This window comes from Neolamprologus multifasciatus, chromosome 3, assembly GCF_963576455.1.
Source record: "Neolamprologus multifasciatus chromosome 3, fNeoMul1.2, whole genome shotgun sequence".
Taxonomy (NCBI): domain Eukaryota; kingdom Metazoa; phylum Chordata; class Actinopteri; order Cichliformes; family Cichlidae; genus Neolamprologus; species Neolamprologus multifasciatus.
In genome coordinates, this window is record NC_140441.1 from 6,015,236 (window position 1) to 6,038,227 (window position 22,992).

The 22,992-nt window shown below is 41.5% G+C and overlaps 3 protein-coding genes and 1 long non-coding RNA gene across 7 annotated transcripts in view; 1 reads left to right on the forward strand and 3 right to left on the reverse strand.

The window, feature by feature from the left end:
- Positions 1-22,861, reverse strand: part of LOC146521272 (uncharacterized) — a 34,182-nt gene extending 11,321 nt beyond the window's left edge. Inside the window, exon 1 of one of the 3 annotated variants that reach the window (XM_085154992.1) lies at positions 22,747-22,861. The gene's annotated coding sequence lies outside the window, so the exon portion shown is untranslated. Of the gene's footprint in view, positions 1-6; positions 603-22,746 lie in introns of those variants that run through there. The other 2 variants (XM_085154993.1, XM_085154990.1) reach the window with 2 other exon arrangements.
- Positions 1-22,992, forward strand: part of LOC146521260 (polymeric immunoglobulin receptor-like) — a 525,395-nt gene that overhangs the window by 231,658 nt on the left and 270,745 nt on the right. The window lies entirely within an intron of this gene.
- Positions 1-22,992, reverse strand: part of LOC146521270 (uncharacterized) — a 244,406-nt gene that overhangs the window by 51,311 nt on the left and 170,103 nt on the right. The window lies entirely within an intron of this gene.
- On the reverse strand, positions 10,787-22,862 carry LOC146521273 (uncharacterized). Of its 2 annotated transcripts, XM_085155048.1 has the most exons (3): positions 22,747-22,862; positions 13,139-13,244; positions 10,878-12,682 (listed from the first exon to the last, which is right to left on the reverse strand). In XM_085155048.1, the coding sequence occupies exons 2-3, from the start codon at positions 13,154-13,156 to the stop codon at positions 11,357-11,359; spliced, it is 1,344 nt and encodes a 447-aa protein (XP_085011174.1). In that variant the 5' UTR covers positions 13,157-13,244; positions 22,747-22,862; the 3' UTR covers positions 10,878-11,356. The 2 variants fall into 2 exon arrangements, with proteins under 2 accessions (XP_085011175.1, XP_085011174.1); XM_085155049.1 differs by lacking the exon at positions 22,747-22,862 and having other exon boundaries at positions 10,787-12,682; positions 13,139-13,240.

Here is a 22,992-nt window from a genome sequence, read left to right on the forward strand (position 1 = left end):
GCTTACCTTTAGACGAGCCCACAAACCGAGAGAAGAACCGTGATGAAGCTGGAAGTCTTTCCAAACACAGGAAACAGATCAGGGAGCAGAGACCCACGTGGTTGGCGCTGATCTCAGCTACGATCCAGGAGACAAGGGTGGGCAGATCGATGCAGATATCGATCCAAACGTTGGTAGTGGTATATGTTCCTGTAAGTTCACTACTTTACTCCCGTTTCATGAAAAAGCAGCTCTCTCTGCTCGACTCTCCTCTCCTGCACACACACTTTGCTCCGCCTCCTATTCCGGCTCTGCTGTGATTTGTTGCTGCGCGGTCACGTGACCGAGCTTCAGAAGGTAACCAAGTGGGGTGTTATTTCAAAAGTAGCGCCTATCTCCTTTTCCTAAACTCTTTTCCTTGGCCTCGATGAAAACGTCATCGTGGGGAGGAGATTTGCTAAGGACTCAGGGAAAGAGAGGAGCGATGCTGAGAATTTGAACAGCCTTACACTCGTCTCTCTATAACGATGTGACCCCGGATGTCCGCCTGTTGAAACTACATTGTGCAGAAGATGGACTACAAAACAAACATCTTACTTCGTCACAATGTGTTCTAACCCTATTGTTTTATGGAGGTCATATAAACGAGAACAGCCTGTTAAAAATATCCTTTCATTACAAAGTTTGAATTTTAAAAAAGAAGGAACCTTTAGGGTCAGATTTACTAACATCTGCAGCAGCTCAAAGACGTCTTTTGATGTTAAAAAGCTGCTGGATTTACTGAAGTGACTCAGTGTCAGTTTGTGACTGAAGTTTTGACATGTAAGCGTTTCACTTTCAGGAGAAGAAGATTTAAATGAGTGACACAAATGTAAATTACAAAGTCTGTGGCACACAATTTACTACAAATTGCAAAAAATCTACCACAGAATCCTGTCTTGTTCCTGCTGTGGTTGTGATAGTGAGGACAGTTTATTGTTTTAGGGGGAAATGTTATCAAAACAAGTTTCTGATCCGCTCAAAGTTGTTATTTCAGTTCCAAAAGTTTGGCTCTGTCCTAAAACTCTCCAGTCAGTCCTTATACTGATTGTTTTGAGGTGAGCCCCACTTATTTTTCCTTAATAATACAGTTTATGTGAAACCAAGCAGAAATGAATTATGCTTATTTTTATGTAGTGCACACAGCTAACTCTCTCTGCTGAATATGTGAAAAAATAAAAGTGTTACTGTGTTACATGCCTGACTGTTGCTCATGGTCTGATGGGAAATAATGTTTTCTGTTCTTTAGCACATCGAACAGTCAGCTGTTCACAGAGTTTAGGTTTAAAGGATGAAACAGTTTTTTATTGATGCCTCTCTCCTCTCGATAAATCTGTACCCGAGTCCTAATCCTCAGAACACTTTGCACAGTGCTCAGTGATTTCTTTCAGAACAGTTATTTCTGATATTAAAAGCCTTTTGATTCTCCTTCAGCCTCCTCTTATTTATCCCAATTTCCCTGCTGTTTTCAGAGAGAAACACTTGCATGAATCAAGAGCTTACTCTGTATTGTTGAGCCACTAATTGGTGCTGCTCTCAGCAGAAAGCTGATTTTTACCGAACTGAAGTTGCTTCTTCATAGAGAGATTAAAGCACACTGTTAGTAGATCATCCTGCAATTGTGACATCACAATAATTTGCCTCGCTTTATAAATCTGTCACTTCTATAACATATAAAATTAAATACATAATACAATAAGTACTTTGTGAAGGACTTTGTTGACTTCTTGGCTGAATACATGCCAAAATATGACTGTGTTCTTATTTTTGGGGATTTTAATATTCATGTGTGTTGTCCTGATATGCCCATGGCAAAGGGCTTTTTAAGCCTTGTTGATTCTTTTAATCTGGTGCAATGTGTGACCTGTCCCACACATGAACGTGGACACACACACTTGATCTTGTTTTATCTCATGGTTTTTCTGTTTTTAATGTAGAGATTTGTGATGCTGTGTTTTCTGACCACAGTCCTGTGATGTTTGAAGTTCCTCTTGCCTGTACCTCAGTTAAACCTCACGCTGCTGCTTGGCCTTGGTTGCGTTTTTAACTCCTCCACTGCTGAGCAGTTTTCAACAGTTTTTAACCAGACCTGTAAAATCCCAGAGTTTTTATGTAGCCAGACTAAGGAACTGAGCTCATGGTTTTATTCCACCTGCCAGACATCTTTGTACTGTTTGGACATGGCTACTGTTTGTAGCAACCGAAAATAAAATAAATACATAATTATAATAAAGGTCAATCAAATGGACCAATATGGCAAGGCCATGATGATCCACTTGGTAAAATAAATCCGCTTGGCAGCTTTCTAGGCCTTAAGACAACAATTCTGATGGCTAATTGGGATGGGACAAAAAAAAAAAAGACTGACATCCAGCTAACCACAGCTAAAAAGATATTTAGAGAAAACTTACCGTTTCCTCAGGTTACACGAGTTCGTTTGTTTTGGCTCTCACTGAAGACACCCCAAAAATGAGCTAAAATCGCCCCTGCTCTACACACAGTGTCACACTCCCCAAACATACTCTATACTCCAGGTCCAGGTACCCTCGCCCCCAGAGGGGGAAACAGCACCTAGACCCAGGAGATGTTACCCTTTTCCCTGGGGTGGAGACAAGCAGACCGCCCCTGGCTTCGCAGCAGCAGGAAGGACCCGCATCCCAGACCGCAACTACTCTGCTACAACACACGTAGTCTGACTCTTGTCTCATGATTTCATGTTTTGTGACAATTGAGTGAATTACTGAGATTGCTCTAATATAGTTTAGTACTGTAGTATAGTTTAGGGGCAGCACGGTGGTTAGCACTGTAGCCGAACAGCAAGAAGGTCCTGAGTTCAATTCCACCATCAGGCCGGGGTCTTTCTGTGTGGAGTTTGCATGTTCTACCGGTGTTTGCGTGGGTTCTCTCCGGGTACTCCGGCTTCCTCCCACAGTCCAAAGGTTGATTGATTAATCTAAATTGCCCGTAGGTGTGAATGTGAGCGCAAATGGTTGTCTGTCTCTTTGTGTTAGCCCTGCAACAAACTGGTGACCTGTCCAGGGTGTACCCCGCCTCTCGCCCTATGACAGCGGGGATAGGCTCCAGCACCCTCCACGACTTTGAAAAGGATAAGCGCAGTGAATAGATGGATGGATGGATAGTTTAGTACTTCATAGTTCAGCTCTTGTTCATAGTGTCTCACTTGAATATTGAATCTTGTTACTCTGAGTTTCTTGCTTGCCATAGTGTGGGTTAATTTTCAGTTTCTTAGTCCCCTGAGTTTGTAGCATCGCGTGTTAGTGTTAGGTTTGAGCAATTCCAGAGGATAGATTCATTTGCCTCTCAGCTTTAGTTCATATTTAGTGATTTTGCCAAAATAAAATCTTGTTTTACACTGTTCCTCCGAGCCTCTGTGTGGTGTCTACATCTGAGTCTTCCTTGTGTTGGCTGCCCGGTCGTGACAGAACCTGAACTTGTCTGATGTTCATGCTGATGAATCTTTTTACATATATTCCTTTTGAAAATACTAAAATTTGTATATTTATTTATTTTTGTTTGTCTGATAGCATTTATTTATAAAATAAATCTGACATTTCAAACAGTTACTTACTCAGTACTTGAGTAGCCTTTTCACCAAGTACTTTTACTCTTACTCGAGTAACTTTTTTGACTACTACTTTTCACTTTTACTTGAGTAATAATATTTTAAAGTAATGATACTCTTACTTGAGTACAACTTTTGGATACTCGACCCACCTCTGGTTGAGACGTAACATTTTAACAACAAAAGTATAGATAACCCCCCCCCCCCTCCCTCCCAAAATGGTTTGTTCCAGTTCTCCCCTACTCTAGCTCTAGCCCCCTTTCTGCCAGAGCGATGGTGGCTGAGACGCAGCTGAGCGGAGGTGTAAGTGCATGGCTTAAAACAGGACATATTAGTTGCATTTAACCTTCAGTTACTCTTTATATAGTTAGGTAGGAGTCAGACCATGTTTCTTTTTAGCTGAAAAACATTACACCCAGGTAACCTGTAGTGTTGAAAACTTGTTTTCCCACAATGTTTGCTGCCCTACAATCCGTCCTGCTCTGTAGTAAAATCAGTGACATTTGACTGTCCTGTTGCTCCCATTGAAATGTACACAGACTATTTAAAATCTAAAACTTAAAATTGTCCGTAGCCCAAAGTTGTTACCACTGTCCTGTTAGAAATGGATACTAACTAGCTAACTGACTGAATGCCCATTAACCTTATAACTCCTGTTGTGTGTGTGTGTGTGTTTGTGTTTGTGTGTTTGTGTACAGAGAGACAGCCAGGTTTATAAGGGATATAAGGGAGTTTTTTCAAAAACAGGAGCCACATTCAGGTCAAAGTGTAAAATCAAATGATCTGTGAATCAGGAATAATGTTGGATCAGTGTTTCAATATTTATATATTTTATTAGATGTTCATGTGGTTTGTTTATTTGCCTTTAGGTTGAAAGTACACTGAGAGAGGACTTTTTCATTAGTGATCTTAATAGTATTTTTTTATATTAATGTAATTTTAAGGGCAGCACGGTGGGACGGTGGTTAGCACTGTTGCCGCACAGCAAGAAGGTCCTGAGTTCAATTCCAACATCAGTCTTTCTGTGTGGAGTTTGCATGTTCTCCCCGTGTTTGTGTGGGTTTCCTCCGGGTACTCCGGCTTCCTCCCACCGTCCAAAGACATGCAGCTTGTGGGGATAGGTTAATTGGAAAATCCAAATTGCCACTAGGTGTGAATGTGAGCGTGAATGGTTGTCTGTCTCTGTGTGTTGGCCCTGCGACAGACTGGCGACCTGTCCAGGGTGTACCCCGCCTCTCGCCCTATGACAGCTGGGATTGGCTCCAGCGCCCCCCGCGCTCCTGAAAAGGAGAAGCGGAAGCGAATGGATGGATGGATGAATGTAATTTTTCATCTGATTGTATACAATCTATTTGTGTATGATTGTCAGTCCAAAGAGGGAGAGAGGAAAGAGGGGAACGTGAGGAAAAAGTAAGAACCAGGTAAGAAAACAGACAGGGAACAGTGACAGGCAAAACAGAAACTGTTAAACTGACAAAGAGAAAAAACCTGGAAGTTGTGTTCTCCCTATATTACAGCTGCTATACAGAATCTGCTAAAAAAAAACAACTGGGTTGAAACATTTTTGACCGTCTTTAACAACATTCCAACATAACATTATAATTGATTGGGGAGATTAAAATTAATGATATATTTTATGTGGTTCAGCCACAACTCTACTAAAACCTCAGCCAGTAATAGGTCGGCCAACTTTTGGACCATCCACTTGTCTGTATGACTGCCGCAGTACGTACATCACATTTGCACACTATCAGGAAGAGCCAAACAGCCCTGGTGGAGTGAGGAACTGTAAAGAGAAGCAGATGCTCTGTTTATATTCTAAAAATATTTTAAGCTGGTTTCAAAAGATTCTGTACTGCAGCTTAAAATGTTTTCCAAAAGCACACAGACACTTATCAGTGTTTCTCAAACTTTTTACAGTGTGGACCACCTGATAAAATGTCAAGCTCTCCCAAGTACCACTATGAAAGCATGAAACTCATAAATCTTACAACACAAAATTAGTATTATTAAATTAGTAAAATTAGTATCTGCAGTAAAGATTTTTTTTCATACATTTTATACATTCTACCACAGGCAAAGTTGCCTCCATTATTATAGTTATTTTTATTAATATTTTGTAATAATTTATTTGTAATAATTTATTCTGTTTTGGGGGTGTTTTTTTTTTTTATGTATATGTATTATATTACACATACACATTAAAAGTGAATCTCTGTCCAAAAAATGCAGTCAGTTTACTTCTTACTCACTATGAGCATCATTCATTATTCTTTCCCAGTAATTAAGGTTAGGATATGTATTTTTTCTATTCCAATCCATTCTTATTTGCAGCATTTATATAACCTTTATCAGATTTGATGATTTTGTTACAGATTTTTTCAAAAAAGTATTTTGTTTTTCTTTCACAAATGTGGGGATTAAATTGTGTAAAAATGTTAAAATGTATAAAACAGTGATGTCATGTTTTGAGACGAGGACCCAGGCACAGAGAGACTTGATGAATTTATCTTATGATTTAATAAAGAAATTTGCAGACTTGCACAGAGATGGTAAAATTATGATGACTGATAACGGAGAAAAAGACAACAGACAATGAGGACAGGGAGGAACAGGGGTTTAAATGCACCAAGGAGACAGTTATAGAGAACTCGAGACAACTGGAGATATTTAAGGATGGAGGGACTAACAGAGACAGGGAAGAAGTTTCATCGTGACGTGTAAAGTTTATCTTGCCTGGTTGGGCAGCTCTCTGGTTGCTCAGCACCCCCGAAGCTCTGATCCTAGAATTGCCCCTGGTGTAGATTGTCCATTTGTGTCTATCTCCACATTGGGTGAGTGCCCAGTATTTGTTTATGTGTGCATGAGGGTGGGAATGCACGTTTGTGCCTGTACGTCTGTGTCTATGTCAGGTAAGGTCTTAGACTACACCTCTCTGGGAACATCTCAGGCCCCCCGAGATATGGAGGCCCATCTCCTCTCACCACAATCCCAGCCGGTGGCTGATTCTCTCAGGCATTGGTGGTTCTTGGTGTCTGGAGCTTGGCTGGTTTAACCCCTTTAACGGTCCACCATATACAAGCACAGGTGAGCCCATAAGTGGCAGGAAGTAAACATTCCTTACTAAATAAGGAAACCAGAACCTTTACATGGAATGTACCTGATGTTTAAGACAAGGTTTACAAATTTAAGTACAACAATGACAACTTTGACCAAAATCACTCCAACAACTACTAATCAACTTACCTCAAAATATATAATGCATATAAACAATTACAGCAATATTATTCAACAAACACAGCAGTGCTACTAATGCTAAATACTCAAAGCTTCATAGAACTGAAACAAACATTTATTTTTAGCTCCATTCTGCTGCTGATACATACTTCAGGTTTCTGAATATTAAACTTGTTGCTGCCTTTCATAGTGTGTAACTTGAAGGCCCTGAGTACTTTCTCCCACACTGAAAACACTGGGATGATCAAATTATTTTAACATTACCTAATAAGACTGATTCAGGACAGACAATTAATTATTTTAAACTTTTCTAGCAGTCCTTCACAAACAGGGAACAGTCTGTCTATTCTCTCCATCTGTCAGCTGCTGCTGGCTCTTCCTCCTCCTCTTCCTCACACACTGCTGAGTTTGTCCTGGTGGATCATCAGGGGTGCAAAGCCTTTATTCTTACAAGCCAGATGACTTGTAAGAATGAATGATGCTGCAAAGCATGAAAATGCCATTGGGTCTGCCGTGGTGGTTTACAGTTATCAATTCTTTTCAAATTAAATTTTTAGAAAAATCTAGAAAAATAAAAAGTGCATGCAAACCAGTTAACAAATTAAAAGACAGTGTCACGGCTGCCGAGGCGAGCCGTGTGGTGTTGGAGGGAGAAAGGACTCAAAATGCAAGCAGTAGATGATAATGCTAGTGCTGTTTATTTACAAAGTGGAGTAGTGGCAAAACCGGCAATGGGGGAGGACAATAAACTAAAGAAACCTAAACTGGGAAAACTAAATAACAAACCTGAGATGATACCAAACAGGGTGAGAGGCAGAGAGCCGCAGATGAGGAACAGGACACCATGGAACACAGACGAACCGGCAACAAGCAGGAGAACACAGAGGGCTTAAATACACACACAGCAGTAATCAGGGGATGGGAGACAGGAGGGCAACACACCTGGGAGAAATCAGAGCCGACGGGACAGGGGAAACGTAAACTGAACTCACTCACATGAGATGGGGACGTTCAGAATAAAACAGGAAACTCACAGACACAGAGAACTAGACGAGACACATAACTTAAACAGACAGATTCACACGCAGACAGTGGGACACCATAGACAGACAGAACACAGAAGTGGGACCAGGGTAGGCACAGAACAGAAACCTAACAAATGGCAAATCATAACAGAATACTCAGGATAAACAAAAGCATAAAGAAACACAAAACACTGAGTCGGCAGACTGAGGACCATGACAGAAACAAGTACTGTTGAGAAACTATAATACAACAATTACAATTAAAATTCTCAACAACAAAAACAACTGGTGAATATATAACTAATATGTAAACAACTTAACAATCCCCCAAAGTCACGTCACATGAAAGCGTAACATCTGAACACATAGGGTGGGAGGAGGAGCAAAGTCTGCCTGCTCTTCGCTGACACGGGAGCAGCGAGTCCGGCGACCTGGCTGTTTCGTCTTTGCCAAATGAACAGCATTGCAAACAAGAGCAGAAATGAAAGTAAAGAATCAATCTAACCAGGCAAGAATGGATCCGATACTGATGCAATACCAATTGATAACGCGTTATCGATTAATAACGCGATAATTAATGGGATATTGATTTATTAAATCCTGAATCGATTTCTAAATATAAATGTATTTTGCCAGAAACGCAGGAAGCTCACAAAACTATTTCAATGACCACCAAACAGCTAAAACAATAAATGAGAGCAGGTGAACAGATTCCACACAAAGACGTGAACACAAAGCGCGGACCCAATGCATCAGTGACATGTCGTCTTTCTCACCCGACCACATGAACACGGACACGCCGTCGGGGCAGAAAGTCAACATCTCACTGATTCTGAGCTGCAGCATTTGTTCCTCTCCGACCAAAAGAAAGCTTCATTTTTGCTGTTTAATAATTTTTTTAAAATTATGCCAAATTGAAAAACGCTTAGCTTGTTGTTTTTCTGTGTTTTATCCTCAGTTTCTTTGAAACAGTTACTGAGTCAAAATTGAATTTAATCAAATCGATTAAATCAGTGATGATACCCAGCCCTAGTGAGTAGCCTAAGCCCAACAGAAGTGGATGTAGCTGTGGGTAATGAGAAAAGATAAAAAGGTTGATAACACATTATATGCAGTAAATGCACTGCCCAAGTGTCCCCTCTCCCCACTGCATGTCAATAAAGAACTTTGTGTTGACAAGATTGTTAGGTAATCATTTACAAATCTATAATATCTGCATGGACAGCGTTAACTGATGAGGTTGAAAAATTCAATACTTACATTTAAAAGTTTACTCTTCGGCCACCACGCTTCTGCCATCTGCCATTTTTTTGTTTTTAAATTAGCCACAGTCAAAGCTGCGCTATGAATTCTGGGATATGTTGGGCCACGAATGATACACCTGACTCACCCTTCAAGTCCGGGGAAATGAAGGGCGCATTTCCGGCCGCATTTGAAATTGGGACAGCCTTCATCACGTCGCTGTGGTGTAATCAGCCTCCAAATGGGGTCTCAAAATTGTACCAAAGAACTCTGTACCTCCCTCCATCCAACCACACATTTCTTCGGGTTTGCCATCAGCCCTGCCTGCCTCAGGGAATCCGGGACTGTGACCAACCACTGCACATGCTCCACCGAGGTATCACTATGAATGACGACATCATCCAGGTACGAAACAGCATATGCAGTGTGAGGACACAGCTATCGCTACAGGAGGTGCTGAAAAATGGCCGGGGCTTCAAACAAGCCAAACGGAAGTGTGACGAATTGGTACAAACCACACAGAGTGGAGAAGGCCATTTTTGTCTTTGGACTCTGCAGACAAGGGAATCTGCCAATCAGCTGCGTTTCAAAGTGGTGCTCCATGAGAGTTGTGCACACGGGCACGGGGGAGAACACATCTGCAAAGCGCTGTTGCAATGCAGGAACATCTGCTTTATTGGAATGTGTGAGATGTTAATCACAATGCATCTTAAACACACTCTCTAAAAACGTCATGTCCACAGCACGTTTTTGAGAAAAATTTTCTATTTTTGTCCTTGAAGATAATTTCAGAGTTTTTAATGAGCTTCAGGAACCCTGTTCTGTGTGAATGGAGAACAGCCAAGTCTCCTACTCTGATAAACCTCCACATGTACCACTGAAAACAGTTAAATTAGTTTGAATCTGAAATCATGGCTCAAACTACTTGTTCTGAGACCATTTCTTCATTTTTCACACCAAACTGTTTAATAAGACAAACTTTACACACAGTTCATCAAATATAAGTAACGCTTTAACATTATCAGGATTTCATAATATGAACTTCAAATCAACAGGAAAACAGCTGCAGAACATGTGGATCAAAATGAATTCATTAAAAAACAACACGTGGACTTCAAGGATACAGTAAATACACTAAAGTGAAAGAAGGAGCCAAAGATTTGAAGGAATTTGAATTAAGTAAAAGTAATCACCTGTGATCTTTAAAATGGTCCTGATGTGTGCTGCTGTTTTTAACTTCCAACATTTCTTTGCTGCCACTGTGAATACGAATGTGTTCTTTGCCTAATTAAATAAAGGTTACACTGACTCCCTGCTCCATCTTCTGGTACAAACTGGTATTACGTGAAGTACAGCCCAAAACCAGTTTAGCATGAGTTTCTTTTTTCTTGACATAAAGTCACAGCAGGTGTTGTTTCAAAGCTGGTGGACAGATTTAGTTCATTTTGGAAGTTTTAAGAGCAACTGCTGTGAAATTATTTGCAGCTGTGGGAGAAAATGATTTAAGAGAAGATTTTACCACAGCAAAAGATTAAATATGAATGAAGGATTGAAATTTAACTTAGGTAACACATAAAATGAATATGTCTGTGAAGGTTCTCAGTCATCCAGGTCATCGTAGTCAAAGGAGCTTGCAAAGAAAAGCGTCTGGACTTCTTTAAGTTTAAAATGAATACAACTACTAAACACTACTGTGTCCTAAGGGAACAAAGATTAAAATGTAACAGGGATAACATTTTAAGGAATTAAATCCCTAAAAGGAAAAAAAATAACCTTGACATGCATATCTAGACATGCAGGTTCCTAAATGTAACATTCAGGATTATTCACTGCAGGTCCAGAAATCAGAGCTACCTCATCAGATCCAAGTGTGACATCAGCTGACACTCTTTACAGGAGATTCCATCTGAACTCTGTGGAGCCTGATCTCAAGGTTTTTAAGTCTGACCCTGAAACCAGAAGAGGATCTTTCTCTCTCTTCAGATTCATTGTGATCCAGTGATTTCAGTCCTGCATGATCAGGCTGATGTTTGCACAGAGCAGATAATGAAGTGAATATTTTTGCACATTGGTAACAGTGAAACAGTTTATTTACAGTGTGGGATCGTTTGTGTTCGGAGTATGAACTGAGATTCCTGAGGCTCGTGTCACACTGGTCACAGATGAAGTTCACTTCCATGTGTGTACGTTCATGTTTGTTACGATGACCTGATTGTGAGAAGTTTCTGTCACAGTAACTGCACTTGTAGAGTTACTTTCTGGTGTGGATCTGTTGGTGTTTTTTCAGCTGATGTGGAGCTTTAAAAGTCTTCTCACACAGGTCACATTTATAAGGTCTCTCCTCAGTGTGGCTAAACATGTGTTTTTGTAACTGTGCATCTGTTGCAAACAGTTTTCCACACTGATCACAGCGGGAAACATCATTTCCAGTGTGAATCCGTAGGTGAATATTTCGGTAGTGTTTGTTGCTGAAACTTTTTCCACAAAAGTCACAGCTGTACGCCTTAATTCCAGAGTGGGTAATTAGATGCCTCTGTAAGTCGCTATTTTGAGCAAAAGCCTTACCACACAACTCACAGTTGTGTGCTTTAAATCCACTGTGGATGAGTTGGTGTTCTTTTAAGCCTCCAGCCCGGGTAAAAGACTTTCCACAAAACTCACAGCTGTAAGGTTTAACTCCACTGTGGATAAGTTGGTGTCTTTTTAAGGTTTGAGCCTGGGTAAAAGACTTTCCACACAAATCACAGCTGTAAGGTTTAACTCCACTGTGGATGAGTTGGTGTTCTTTTAAGCCTCCAGCCAGGGTAAAAGACTTTCCACACAACTCACAGATGTAAGGTTTAACTCCACTGTGGATGATTTTGTGTCTCTTTAAGTCTCCAGTCTGTTTAAAAGACTTTCCACACAAGTCACAGTTGAAAGGTTTAACTCCACTGTGGATGCGTTGATGTGTTTTTAAGCTTCCAGCCTGGGTAAAAGACTTTCCACACAAGTCACAGTTGTAAGGTTTAAATCCAATGTGGATGAGTTGGTGTGTTTTTAAGCCTTCAGCCTGGGTAAAATATTTTCCACACAAGTCACAGCTGTAAGCTTTAACTCCACTGTGGATGATTTGGTGTCTTTTTAAGTCTCCAGCCAGGGTAAAAGACTTTCCACACAAGTCACAGCTGTAAGCTTTAATTCCACTGTGGAAGAATTGGTGTGTTTTTAAGTACTGAGCCCATGTAAAGGATTTTCCACACAACTCACAACGGTACGCTTTAACTCCACGGTGGATGAGTTGGTGTCTTTTTAAGTCTCCAGCCTGGGTAAAAGACTTTCCACACAAGTCACAGTTGTAAGATTTAACTCCACTGTGGATGAATTGGTGTGTTTTTAAGTGTCCAGCCTGGGTAAAAGACTTTCCACACAACTCACAGATGTAAGGTTTAACTCCACTGTGGATGATTTGGTGCTTTTTTAGGCCTTCCTCCCGGGTAAAATCCTTCCCACACTCATCACAGCTGTAGGTTTTCTCTCCCTTTCTTCTGTGAGGTTTGTCGGCCTCCTGAGAGCGCTGACTTGCTCCATGTTGGTCCTGCAGTGACAGAGATACAAACATAGGCATTGAATGAAATGCAGTTGTGGAACAAACTGAAACTCCCTCCATTGGTGGAATCAGCCATGTAAACAAAAACACATTGTAGGTGTGTTAGCACCACCTTCTGGTGATAGTATCACATTACAATGATGTGCTACAATGAGAGTTGTAATGAAAATGACATTATTGAAGAAATATTGATCAGCAGAGAAACTCTTTTACTTCAGAAAATTTTTTGAATTCAACTGATGATATTGTTGTTTCAATGTGTGTAGAGAAAACATGATCTTTTTATTTTCTTGTAACTTCTGTGGTTTTTGGTTGTGAATGTAGATTCTGTATATATGGAGGAGGCCAGGATGGAAAAGATAAAGCTGCTGTTAACAGGTTTTTAACAACCAACCAGCTGTACACACAGTTTGAATAACAGTGTAACTGTGATGTTTTTCTCACCTTTTGTGTTGAAGTCATTGTTTCCTCTGTAGTGGCTGAGCTGAGTCCAAATGGCTGAAATTGTTCCTCTGCTGCACCACCAGACTCTTCTCCTCCTGTTACTCAGCTGGGACACAAAAAGTATATATTTGTATTTTATCCCTGACAAAAAGAAGCAGAGCAAATAAACATGACTAAACTCCTCAGTGACAACAATACCTATGAAGCTTCAAGGTGAAACCCCAGAATCAACTACAAAAAGAAAGTCATTAGTTGCCTACAAGAACTTGAAAGGGAAAAATCACGGACCCCCCTGCAGATCACCACCTTTACCCAGGGGATGCTACACCCTGTATATATGGACTTCCATAGATCCACAAAGACGGAGTCCCGATCAGTCTCATTGGTAGCAGTATAAACTCAGCCACCTACAACATTTCAAGCACCTCATTACCATCCTAGCTCCCCTAGGATGGCAATGAGGTTTCTAAAAAACATTTCGAAACTCACTTTGTTAATGTAGAATTCTAAAATTATTTTACAAATGGAGAATTTATTATACAATTCATCATCTAAGAAACTAAGAATTCTGTATTTCAATGTGTGTGGCTATTGTGGTTCTCCATATGGTGGCACAAATAGAGGACATAGAGGAAGTGGCACACATCACGAGGGGGTACATGTTGAAGGTGTTAACAACACACAGTGTGGTTGGTGTGGAGATCCAGAAATTATTTTATTGCTGCCATATAACTGCATCATTATAATTGCATTAATAACATTCTTTACAGCATTATTCCATTAATAATATTTCTTACAGTATTGATATTGCATTAAAGTTGTTTATTGAAGATGTTCATTTAAGGATCCTTCCACTATGTTAATTCAAATCAAAAAATTTCAAATTTCAAATTCAAACTTTATTTGTCACATACACAGTCATACACAGTCATACACAGTACGATATGCAGTGAAATGCTTAGACAACTGCTCGTGACCTAAAGAAAAAAGGAAAAGGCTATGAATAAGATAGGAAATAAATATGAAAATTAAAAAGGGTAAATTTAACTAGGAAGGAATAAAACAAAATAAAATATAAAAGTTAAGTTAAAAATGAGATAACTGTACAACACAAATTAGAATGAAGGGTAAATTTAACTGGGAAAGAATAAGATAAAATATATAAATTAAAGTTCAAAATAAAATAACTGTACAACAAAATACACAATACACAGTATAGAAATATATAAGAATTGTTACGTCCCCTGGCTAGTCTAGGGGGTTGGAGGGACGAACATAAAGGTGGATAGAGAAGGAGGAGCCAAGAGGGTACTTTTAGTAGGTTTATTGAACACTGGTGATGGGATTTGAGTCCAGACTGAGGTGTAACGTCAGGGAGAGCCAAGGCCAACATAACAAACAAAACATCCCTGATGTAGAAATAAAAGAAACTTGCCTAACTCCAAAGAAACAAAATATACAACCTATAACCATAACCTACCTAACAGCACATAAACAGGAAAAAACAGGGTGTCAAAGCAAAAGGCAGCTCTCCCCTACAAGCAGTCTGGACATGACAACAACAATGCTCATACCGGCTACAAAGGCATGCAAGCCTGCTCAAGTATGGCAACCAAAATGGCCAGAGGGCCCAGAAGCACAGCTCCACAGGCCTTAAATAGTGCTCTGCTGATTACCAATCAGCCGGACTCTGCGCAGCATCCAATCAGGACAGAGGAGGTGGAGCCTGGACAAAACAAAGGGTTAGTAGGGAGAGACAGGGGGATGTAACAGAATGTATGAAGAAAATATAAATATATATACAGTGGGGCAAAAAAGTATTTAGTCAGCCACCGATTGTGCAAGTTCCCCCACTTAAAATGATGACAGAGGTCAGTAATTTGCACCAGAGGTAAACTTCAACTGTGAGAGACAGAATGTGAAAAAAAAAAATCCATGAATTCACATGGTAGGATTTGTAAAGAATTTATTCGTAAATCAGGGTGGAAAATAAGTATTTGGTCAATAACAAAAATACAACTCAATACTTTGTAACATAACCTTTGTTGGCAATAACAGAGGTCAAACGTTTACTATAGGTCTTTACCAGGTTTGCACACACAGTAGCTGGTATTTTGGCCCATTCCTCGATGCAGATCTTCTCAAGAGCAGTGATGTTTTGGGGCTGTCGCCGAGCAACACAGACTTTCAACTCCCGCCACAGATTTTCTATGGGGTTGAGGTCTGGAGACTGGCTAGGCCACTCCAGGACTTTCAAATGCTTCTTACGGAGCCACTCCTTTGTTGCCCGGGCGGTGTGTTTTGGATCATTGTCATGTTGGAAGACCCAGCCTCGTTTCATCTTCAAAGTTCTCACTGATGGAAGGAGGTTTTGGCTCAAAATCTCACGATACTTGGCCCCATTCATTCTGTCCTTAACACGGATCAGTCGTCCTGTCCCCTTGGCAGAAAAACAGCCCCATAGCATGATGTTTCCACCCCCATGCTTCACAGTAGGTATGGTGTTCTTGGGATGCAACTCAGTATTCTTCTTCCTCCAAACACGACGAGTTGAGTTTATACCAAAAAGTTCTACTTTGGTTTCATCTGACCACATGACATTCTCCCAATCCTCTGCTGTATCATCCATGTGCTCTCTGGCAAACTTTAGATGGGCCTGGACATGCACTGGCTTCAGCAGCGGAACACGTCTGGCACTGCGGGATTTGATTCCCTGCCGTTGTAGTGTGTTACTGATGGTGGCCTTTGTTACTTTGGTCCCAGCTCTCTGCAGGTCATTCACCAGGTCCCCCCGTGTGGTTCTGGGATCTTTGCTCACCGTTCTCATGATCATTTTGACCCCACGGGATGAGATCTTGCGTGGAGCCCCAGATCGAGGGAGATTATCAGTGGTCTTGTATGTCTTCCATTTTCTGATGATTGCTCCCACAGTTGATTTTTTCACACCAAGCTGCTTGCCTATTGTAGATTCACTCTTCCCAGTCTGGTGCAGGTCTACAATTCTTTTCCTGGTGTCCTTCGAAAGCTCTTTGGTCTTGGCCATGGCGGAGTTTGGAGTCTGACTGGTTGAGGCTGTGGACAGGTGTCTTTTATACAGATGATGAGGTCAAACAGGTGCCATTCATACAGGTAACGAGTGGGGGACAGAAAAGCTTCTTACAGAAGACGTTACAGGTCTGTGAGAGCCAGGGATTTTCCTTGTTTGAGGTGACCAAATACTTATTTTCCACCCTGATTTACGAATAAATTCTTTACAAATCCTACCATGTGAATTCATGGATTTTTTTTTCACATTCTATCTCTCACAGTTGAAGTGTACCTCTGGTGCAAATTACTGACCTCTGTCATCATTTTAAGTGGGGAAACTTGCACAATCGGTGGCTGACTAAATACTTTTTTGCCCCACTGTATATACACAATAACAGCAGCTGTACAAGTATTAACTGGAAATGAGGAATATAATGTCCAGTGTTGTGCAATCCACATTATTTAGTGTCTTGTGCAGTGCAAATATGCTTAAAGTGATTTAAGTGATGAAGTGAAAACAATGTCCAGAATGTCCAGTGTGTGTACGAACTATATGTGTGGGTCAGTACTGTGTGGTGGTGTGATTGAGAGACCGTATCGCCTGCGGGAAGAAGCTCCTCCTCAGTCTCTCTGTGTGTCTTCAGGGAGCGGAATCGCTTTCCTGACCTCAACAGAGAGAACAGTCTGTTGTTGGGATGGCTGAGGTCCTTCACAATCTTCCTGGCCTTGGTCCAGCACCGCCTGCTGTAGATTGAGTGCAGGTCAGGGAGCTCGGAGCGGATGGTGCGCTCAGCTGAACGCACGACCCTCTGTAGAGCTCATCTGTCCTGCATGGTGCTGTTCCCCCAGGTTGAGATGTTTCCCGTCAGGATGCTCTCTATGGTGCAGGAGTAAAAGTTCCTGAGCACCTTGGAGGGCAGTCGGAAGTCTCTCAAGCGTCTGAGGTGGTAGAGACGCTGTCGGACCTTTTTCACCACGGTGTTGATGTGACAGGACCATGACAGGTCCTGCGTGATGTGAACTCCGAGGTATTTGAAGCTGTCCACTCTCTCCACTGGGCACTCGTTGATGACGGGGGTCTGGTAGTTCCTCTCCTGCTTAGTGCTGAAGTCCACGATCAACTCCTTTGTCTTACTGACGTTTAGAAGGAGGTTGTTCCTCTGGCACCAGTTCTCCAGATTCCTAATCTCCTTCAGGTAGGGCGTCTCGTTGTTGTCAGAGATCAGGCCCACCACGACGGTGTCGTCAGCAAACTTGATGATGGTGGTGGAGCTGGTAGTGGCCACACAGTCATATGTGTACAAAGAGTACAGCAGGGGGCTCAGAACACACCCCTGGGGGGCTCCAGTGCTGAGAGTGGTGGAGGCTGAGACATGTCCGCCCATCCTTACTGCCTGTGGTCTGCCAGTTAGGAAGTTGGAGATCCACTGACACATAGATGAGCTGAGTCCCAGATGCTCCAGCTTGGTGGTGAGTGTGGAGGGAATTATGGTATTAAATGCAGAGCTGTAGTCTATGAAGAGCATTTTAACATAATTCCCCCTTCTAGTGTCCAAGTGAGTAAGTGATATGTGGAGGAGATGAGAGATGGCATCGTCTGTGGAACGATTTGGACGGTAAGCGAACTGTAGTGGGTCCAGTGTGTCTGGTACTGAAGAAATGATGAAGTCTCTGACCTCTCAGTGAACACAGGAGCTAGCTGGTATGCGCAGTCTCTGAGGATACGACCTGGGATGCCGTCTGGTCCTGCTGCTTTCCTGGTGTTCACTCTCTTGAAGGCTCTCCTTACTTCATGCTCGGAGATGACGAGCACGTTTCCGGTGCTGGCAGTATCTTCCCGTCTGCAGCCGTTAGCGCCGCTAGCACTAGCATCATTGGAGTCCTTAGCTGCAGCCTCGAAGCGAGCATAGAAAGTGTTCAGCTCGTCTGCCAGAGTCACGGCCGCGTTCGTCATACCGGTTGTTGGTGCTTTATAATCCGTTATTGTCCTTATCCCCGCCACAGGCTCCTAGAGTCACTCTGTTGGAGTTGTGACTCTAGTTTCCTCCCGTAGCACTGCTTCGCCTCTTTCACCACCTTCCGCACGTTATATGACGCGGCTTTGTACAGGTCCATGTCCCCCGTCGTGAGTCCCGTGTTGTAGGCAGCGGTGCGGGATCTCAGAACCTCGCGGATGGTTTTATCCACCCACGGGTTCTGGTTGGGAAATGTTGTGATAGTCTTTGTCTCCACAGTATCATCCGCTAGTTTCCCAATGAATCCCACAACCGCTTCCGTAAACACGTTGACGTCATCATCGGAGCTGTTTCTGAACATGTCCCAGTCTGTGTCGTCGAGTGCGTCCTGTAACGCGGCCACCGATTGATCCGTCCAGCGCGCGACCTTCCTCTGAACCGGAACTTCCTGTTCCAGCCTTTGTTTGTATTTTGGCATGAGGAAGATGGCAGCGTGATCGGATTTGCCAAACGAGGGCGGGATTGTGCCTTGTAGCCGTCCTTGACCGTAGTGTAGCAGTGGTCCAGTGTCCTTTCACCTCTGGTGGGGCAGGTGATATGTTGATAAAAGTTCTCATTTAGTTTCTAACTGCATTTTAACCTACTTGATAACAGATGATCAGAGTCGAGGATCAGCCCTTAGAGACCCTGAAGACTTGAAGTTTATTGCCTTTTATGGAACGTGTTATAGAAAAGAGAAGTTTTATGTCTGTTTATAGCCATTAAAGATGTACCATTTATTGTAACCAATGTCTTTAACCTATTTTAGTGCCATTGGGGGGTGGGGGGGATACCTCACTGCTTTAAAAGTCTTCTCCACATGTATTTTTGTCAGAAGACATGCTGATATCTTTTCTCCTGTGTGTTAATAAACTCATCGTTTGATTGCACTTGTCTGGGGCCTCCGTGGTTTGTTTCACTGCTCTGATTGATTGATTTTGTGACATTGGCTAGGTTAACTCACAAGCAGAATTTAGCTGTGCCTGACTACAATTGAGACTTTCTTCTTTAGATGTTTCTGAAACAAGAAGGTGTAGTAAACAGATTTGTTTCAGAAAAAGGGGAAAGTATTTAAAACGACATACATAAGCACAGAATGTTTTAATCCTACTAACACATACACACACATGCAATGAAGCTCATGAATACCAGATGGTATTTCAAGCCTGTGTTTCTGATTTTATCATCTTGTTCGGTTCACTTAGTGAGATGAGAAGCGATAGATGAACTAGTGGACTAATTATTATTATTATATTAGGAAAGATGATTGAATGATAGCAGGGGTGAACAGAATGCAGCAGAGGGTTTAAATGAGTGAGACTAACAGATTCTTAGTTTATTGTTCCTGCTGATCAGATAAACGATGAGCTTAAAATCCAGTTAAGGAACGAAGAACTAAAGGAGGTCAAAGATTAAGTTTTTAGGTATAATTTTTGATTTACGTCTTAAATTTGACAAGCATGTAAAGAAGATTGCTAAGACGGTCAATGCTAATCTGAATTGTTTTAAGTTAATTCGGCACTATATACCTACTTCAGCAGTTCAGTTATTGCCCTTTGTTCTACTTTTTTTTTTTTAAAACCAGCCTCATTAAATTGCTTGCTTTTTGTTAAGTCAAGTTTTGTTCCACGTTCCATTTTGTCTGCATTTTGGGTCCTCTACGTCACTTAATACAGTCTGCCTCTGCCAGACTGTGACAGAGCGATCTGACCATGTGGGACCCAGCAGACATTCATTTCACAAACTTTGAGTTTAGTGTCCACGTCGCCAAATGTCAACTGATCATTCATTAGAATTTTTGTTCTGAATTCACCTCTAAGGGCAGTGTCTCTCAAGCCTTGAACCAGATGATCTCTGAGAAGAATATCTTCGTCATTCATACCTCTAGGGTCCTTCCTCTTTAACCTGAGAAAATGTTCTTGTAATCTCAGTGCAAATGAACTGATGTCTTCATGTGTTTCTTGGCGAGCGTTAAAGAACTGAGAGCGCAGGACCGAAGCAGTTGTTTTATCCCCATACAACTTATCTAACTCATTAAAAATTAGCTCAGGTGAATTACGCTTCTCTGGTGCTAGAATTAAAATCTCTCTTTTAGCCTTGCCTTCCAAGCAACAGAGTGTTAATTCTGCTCTAAAATCTAGAGGAACTCCTTGCAAAGCAAATGTTGTCTGCAAATTACTTTTCCATTCACCTAGACTAATATCTGAATCCTTCCCTCTAAATTTAGTTGTGACCATATTAAACATAGGGATCATACCAAAGGGCCTAAACCCTGCACTAGAAACTGGTGCTTCTCTATTTGGGGCAGACTGTGATTCACTCTGATCAGTCATCTTGCTTTTGCCCACTACAGATTATGGTGGCCAGATCCTGTCGACAACGCCAGTTGTAACACACCCAAAGGAAGATTCTAGGTCTGACCAACCGTCTCAGTCGTGGGCAAAAAGATGACAGTCAATAAAATTCTAAAAGATAATTTATTGACAAAAAATATCAAGAGATAAAAGATAAAACAGTCCAGTGTCCCATTCATGAATCAAATAAAAACACACAGTCCCAAGGCCAGAGCCAGCTATGCCACACGGCCAGTTGCACTCCACATGTTGCCTTTAACAGGGGTAGAGGTTGTCCTTGGAGACCCACCACCCTGCAAGCATGTAGCCAGTGGTCACTCCAGCCTCTGCAACTCTGCTGCCTTTAGGCTGTGGCATATAACAGGCCCTGGCCTGCACAGAGAGACAAAACGACACCTTCAGTATAAAATTCATAGCACAAAACCCATCCATCCCAAACATATCAGATTTCATCACATTACATACCTGCACAGAGAGACAAAACGACACAGCAGTGTTTGTAGTGTGGGCTATAAGTAGACCAGTGCAATCAAGTACATCTGCCTCTAATTAGTCCAACCCCATTCCAGCCATTGGCTCACCAAAAATGTGACACACACACACAAAAAAAAAAAAAAAAAAACACTCCCAACCCAGTGCAACTTCACACAATAATATGGAGCTGAATTAACACAGGCACACTAGTCTACCATGTTACAACTACACTGGTCAAAGACTAAACTGTCCAAATTAAGATCAGATCTGGATCCTCCCTGTGATAAATGTAAGCAGGCTCCAGCCACCCTTCTACATATGTTTTTGAAATGTCCAATGCTTCATCAGTTTTGGCAATTGGTTTTCTCTACTTTGTCAGAAATTTTAGGAGAGCCATTTGATCTATGTCCCTTTGCCGGTCAGTACCGTCCCGCAGGGGAGGCATCTGAACAAACATAAGCTGAAAACCATAGCAAAAGGCTATGGTTTTCAGCTTATGTTTGTTGAGATAGCCTTTTGCACTCTGTTAGCTTGGAGACGTGTGTTGTTACATTGGAAAGACTCCTCTCCACCTTCATGTTCACAATGGATCACAGACATTATGCAGTATCTTAAACTGAAAAGGATGAGATGCTCCCTCAAAGAATCCACGTCCAGCTTCTACACTACCTGGCAACCATTTCTGACATTTATTGAAAAATGGAAAGATGGACAATAGATGCCTCTGTACAATTTTGTGCATGTATACATCTGTAAATGTCAATGTTTTTTGTCAAAGTGCCTAACTTGACACCCCCCCCCCCTTTCCCTATTTTTCCATTTTTTCCTCCCCTCTTTCCTTTAATTCTGGCAGACGGGTGGGTGGGGTTTCAGGGTTTTTTTTAAGCAGTATGCTGTACTGCTTGTATGTTTAATTTGTTGTTTGTGGAAAAAAACTGTGAGAATACATTAAAAAAATGTATAGCCAAGAAACAGAGATGTACATTGCCAATATAAAAGGTCACTTTATTAAGACTTTTAAATAATGCACAGAAATTGAGAGGAAAGCAGAGAGACTCCGGCACCGGTAATGATTAGTGATGTTCAGCTCATTGTCAGAGTAGCTGCAATTAGATGTTATTAATTGTAGAGCTCTGTTGTGGTTGTTCTGTGTAATATAAAACTGCTTAATGTTACTCTAATCAGATGTGGTGACGTAATTATATCAATTACATATGTGCACTTTTAATTCAGTATTGATTATTTTCAGTTGCTTAGTTTTGCATAGAAAGAGTGACACTGAGTAACTAATAGTTAATCACATGTTAGAATTGTATATACAGGTGCTTCCAGATCCCTATAGCAACTGCTGCTTATTGCATTTGTGTATAATACGTAATAAACATTAAGACTAAACAGTGTCTTTATTTTATCAGACGTCTTTATTTGCGCTGGAAGACAATAAAATACAGATGCATCTGGAGATCATGCTATGAAGTACCATTCTAAAGGCTGATTTCCCTCCCCCAGTCTTGTACATGTGGCTTCCTGTCCTGGGGGTGGGCTGTTCTCCTGCTCTGCACCCCATCCTTTTGTTCATATTCCAAGACTAATTTTCTATATGTATTCTTACCCCTAGCAACCGCCATTTCATAATGTTGCAAACAATCACAAACTCTACAGTCTGTCTAACTCCAGTGTCTACCAAGCAATCTATTATTCTCAACAGAGCTAAACTCAACATAAACTGAACCCACATTAAAGTTAGCTCGGTGCTTACCTTTAGATGAGCCCACAAACCGAGAGAAACTCCGTGATGAAGCTGGAAGTCTTAAGAAACACAGAGACGGAGCAGAGACCCACGTGGTTCACGCTGATCTCAGCTACGATCCAGGAGACAAGGGTGTGCAGATCGATGCAGATATCGATCCCAACGTTGATAGCGGTATATGTTCCTGTAAGTTTACTACTTTACTCCCGTTTCATGAAAAAGCAGCTCTCTCTGCTCGACTCCTCTCCCGCACAC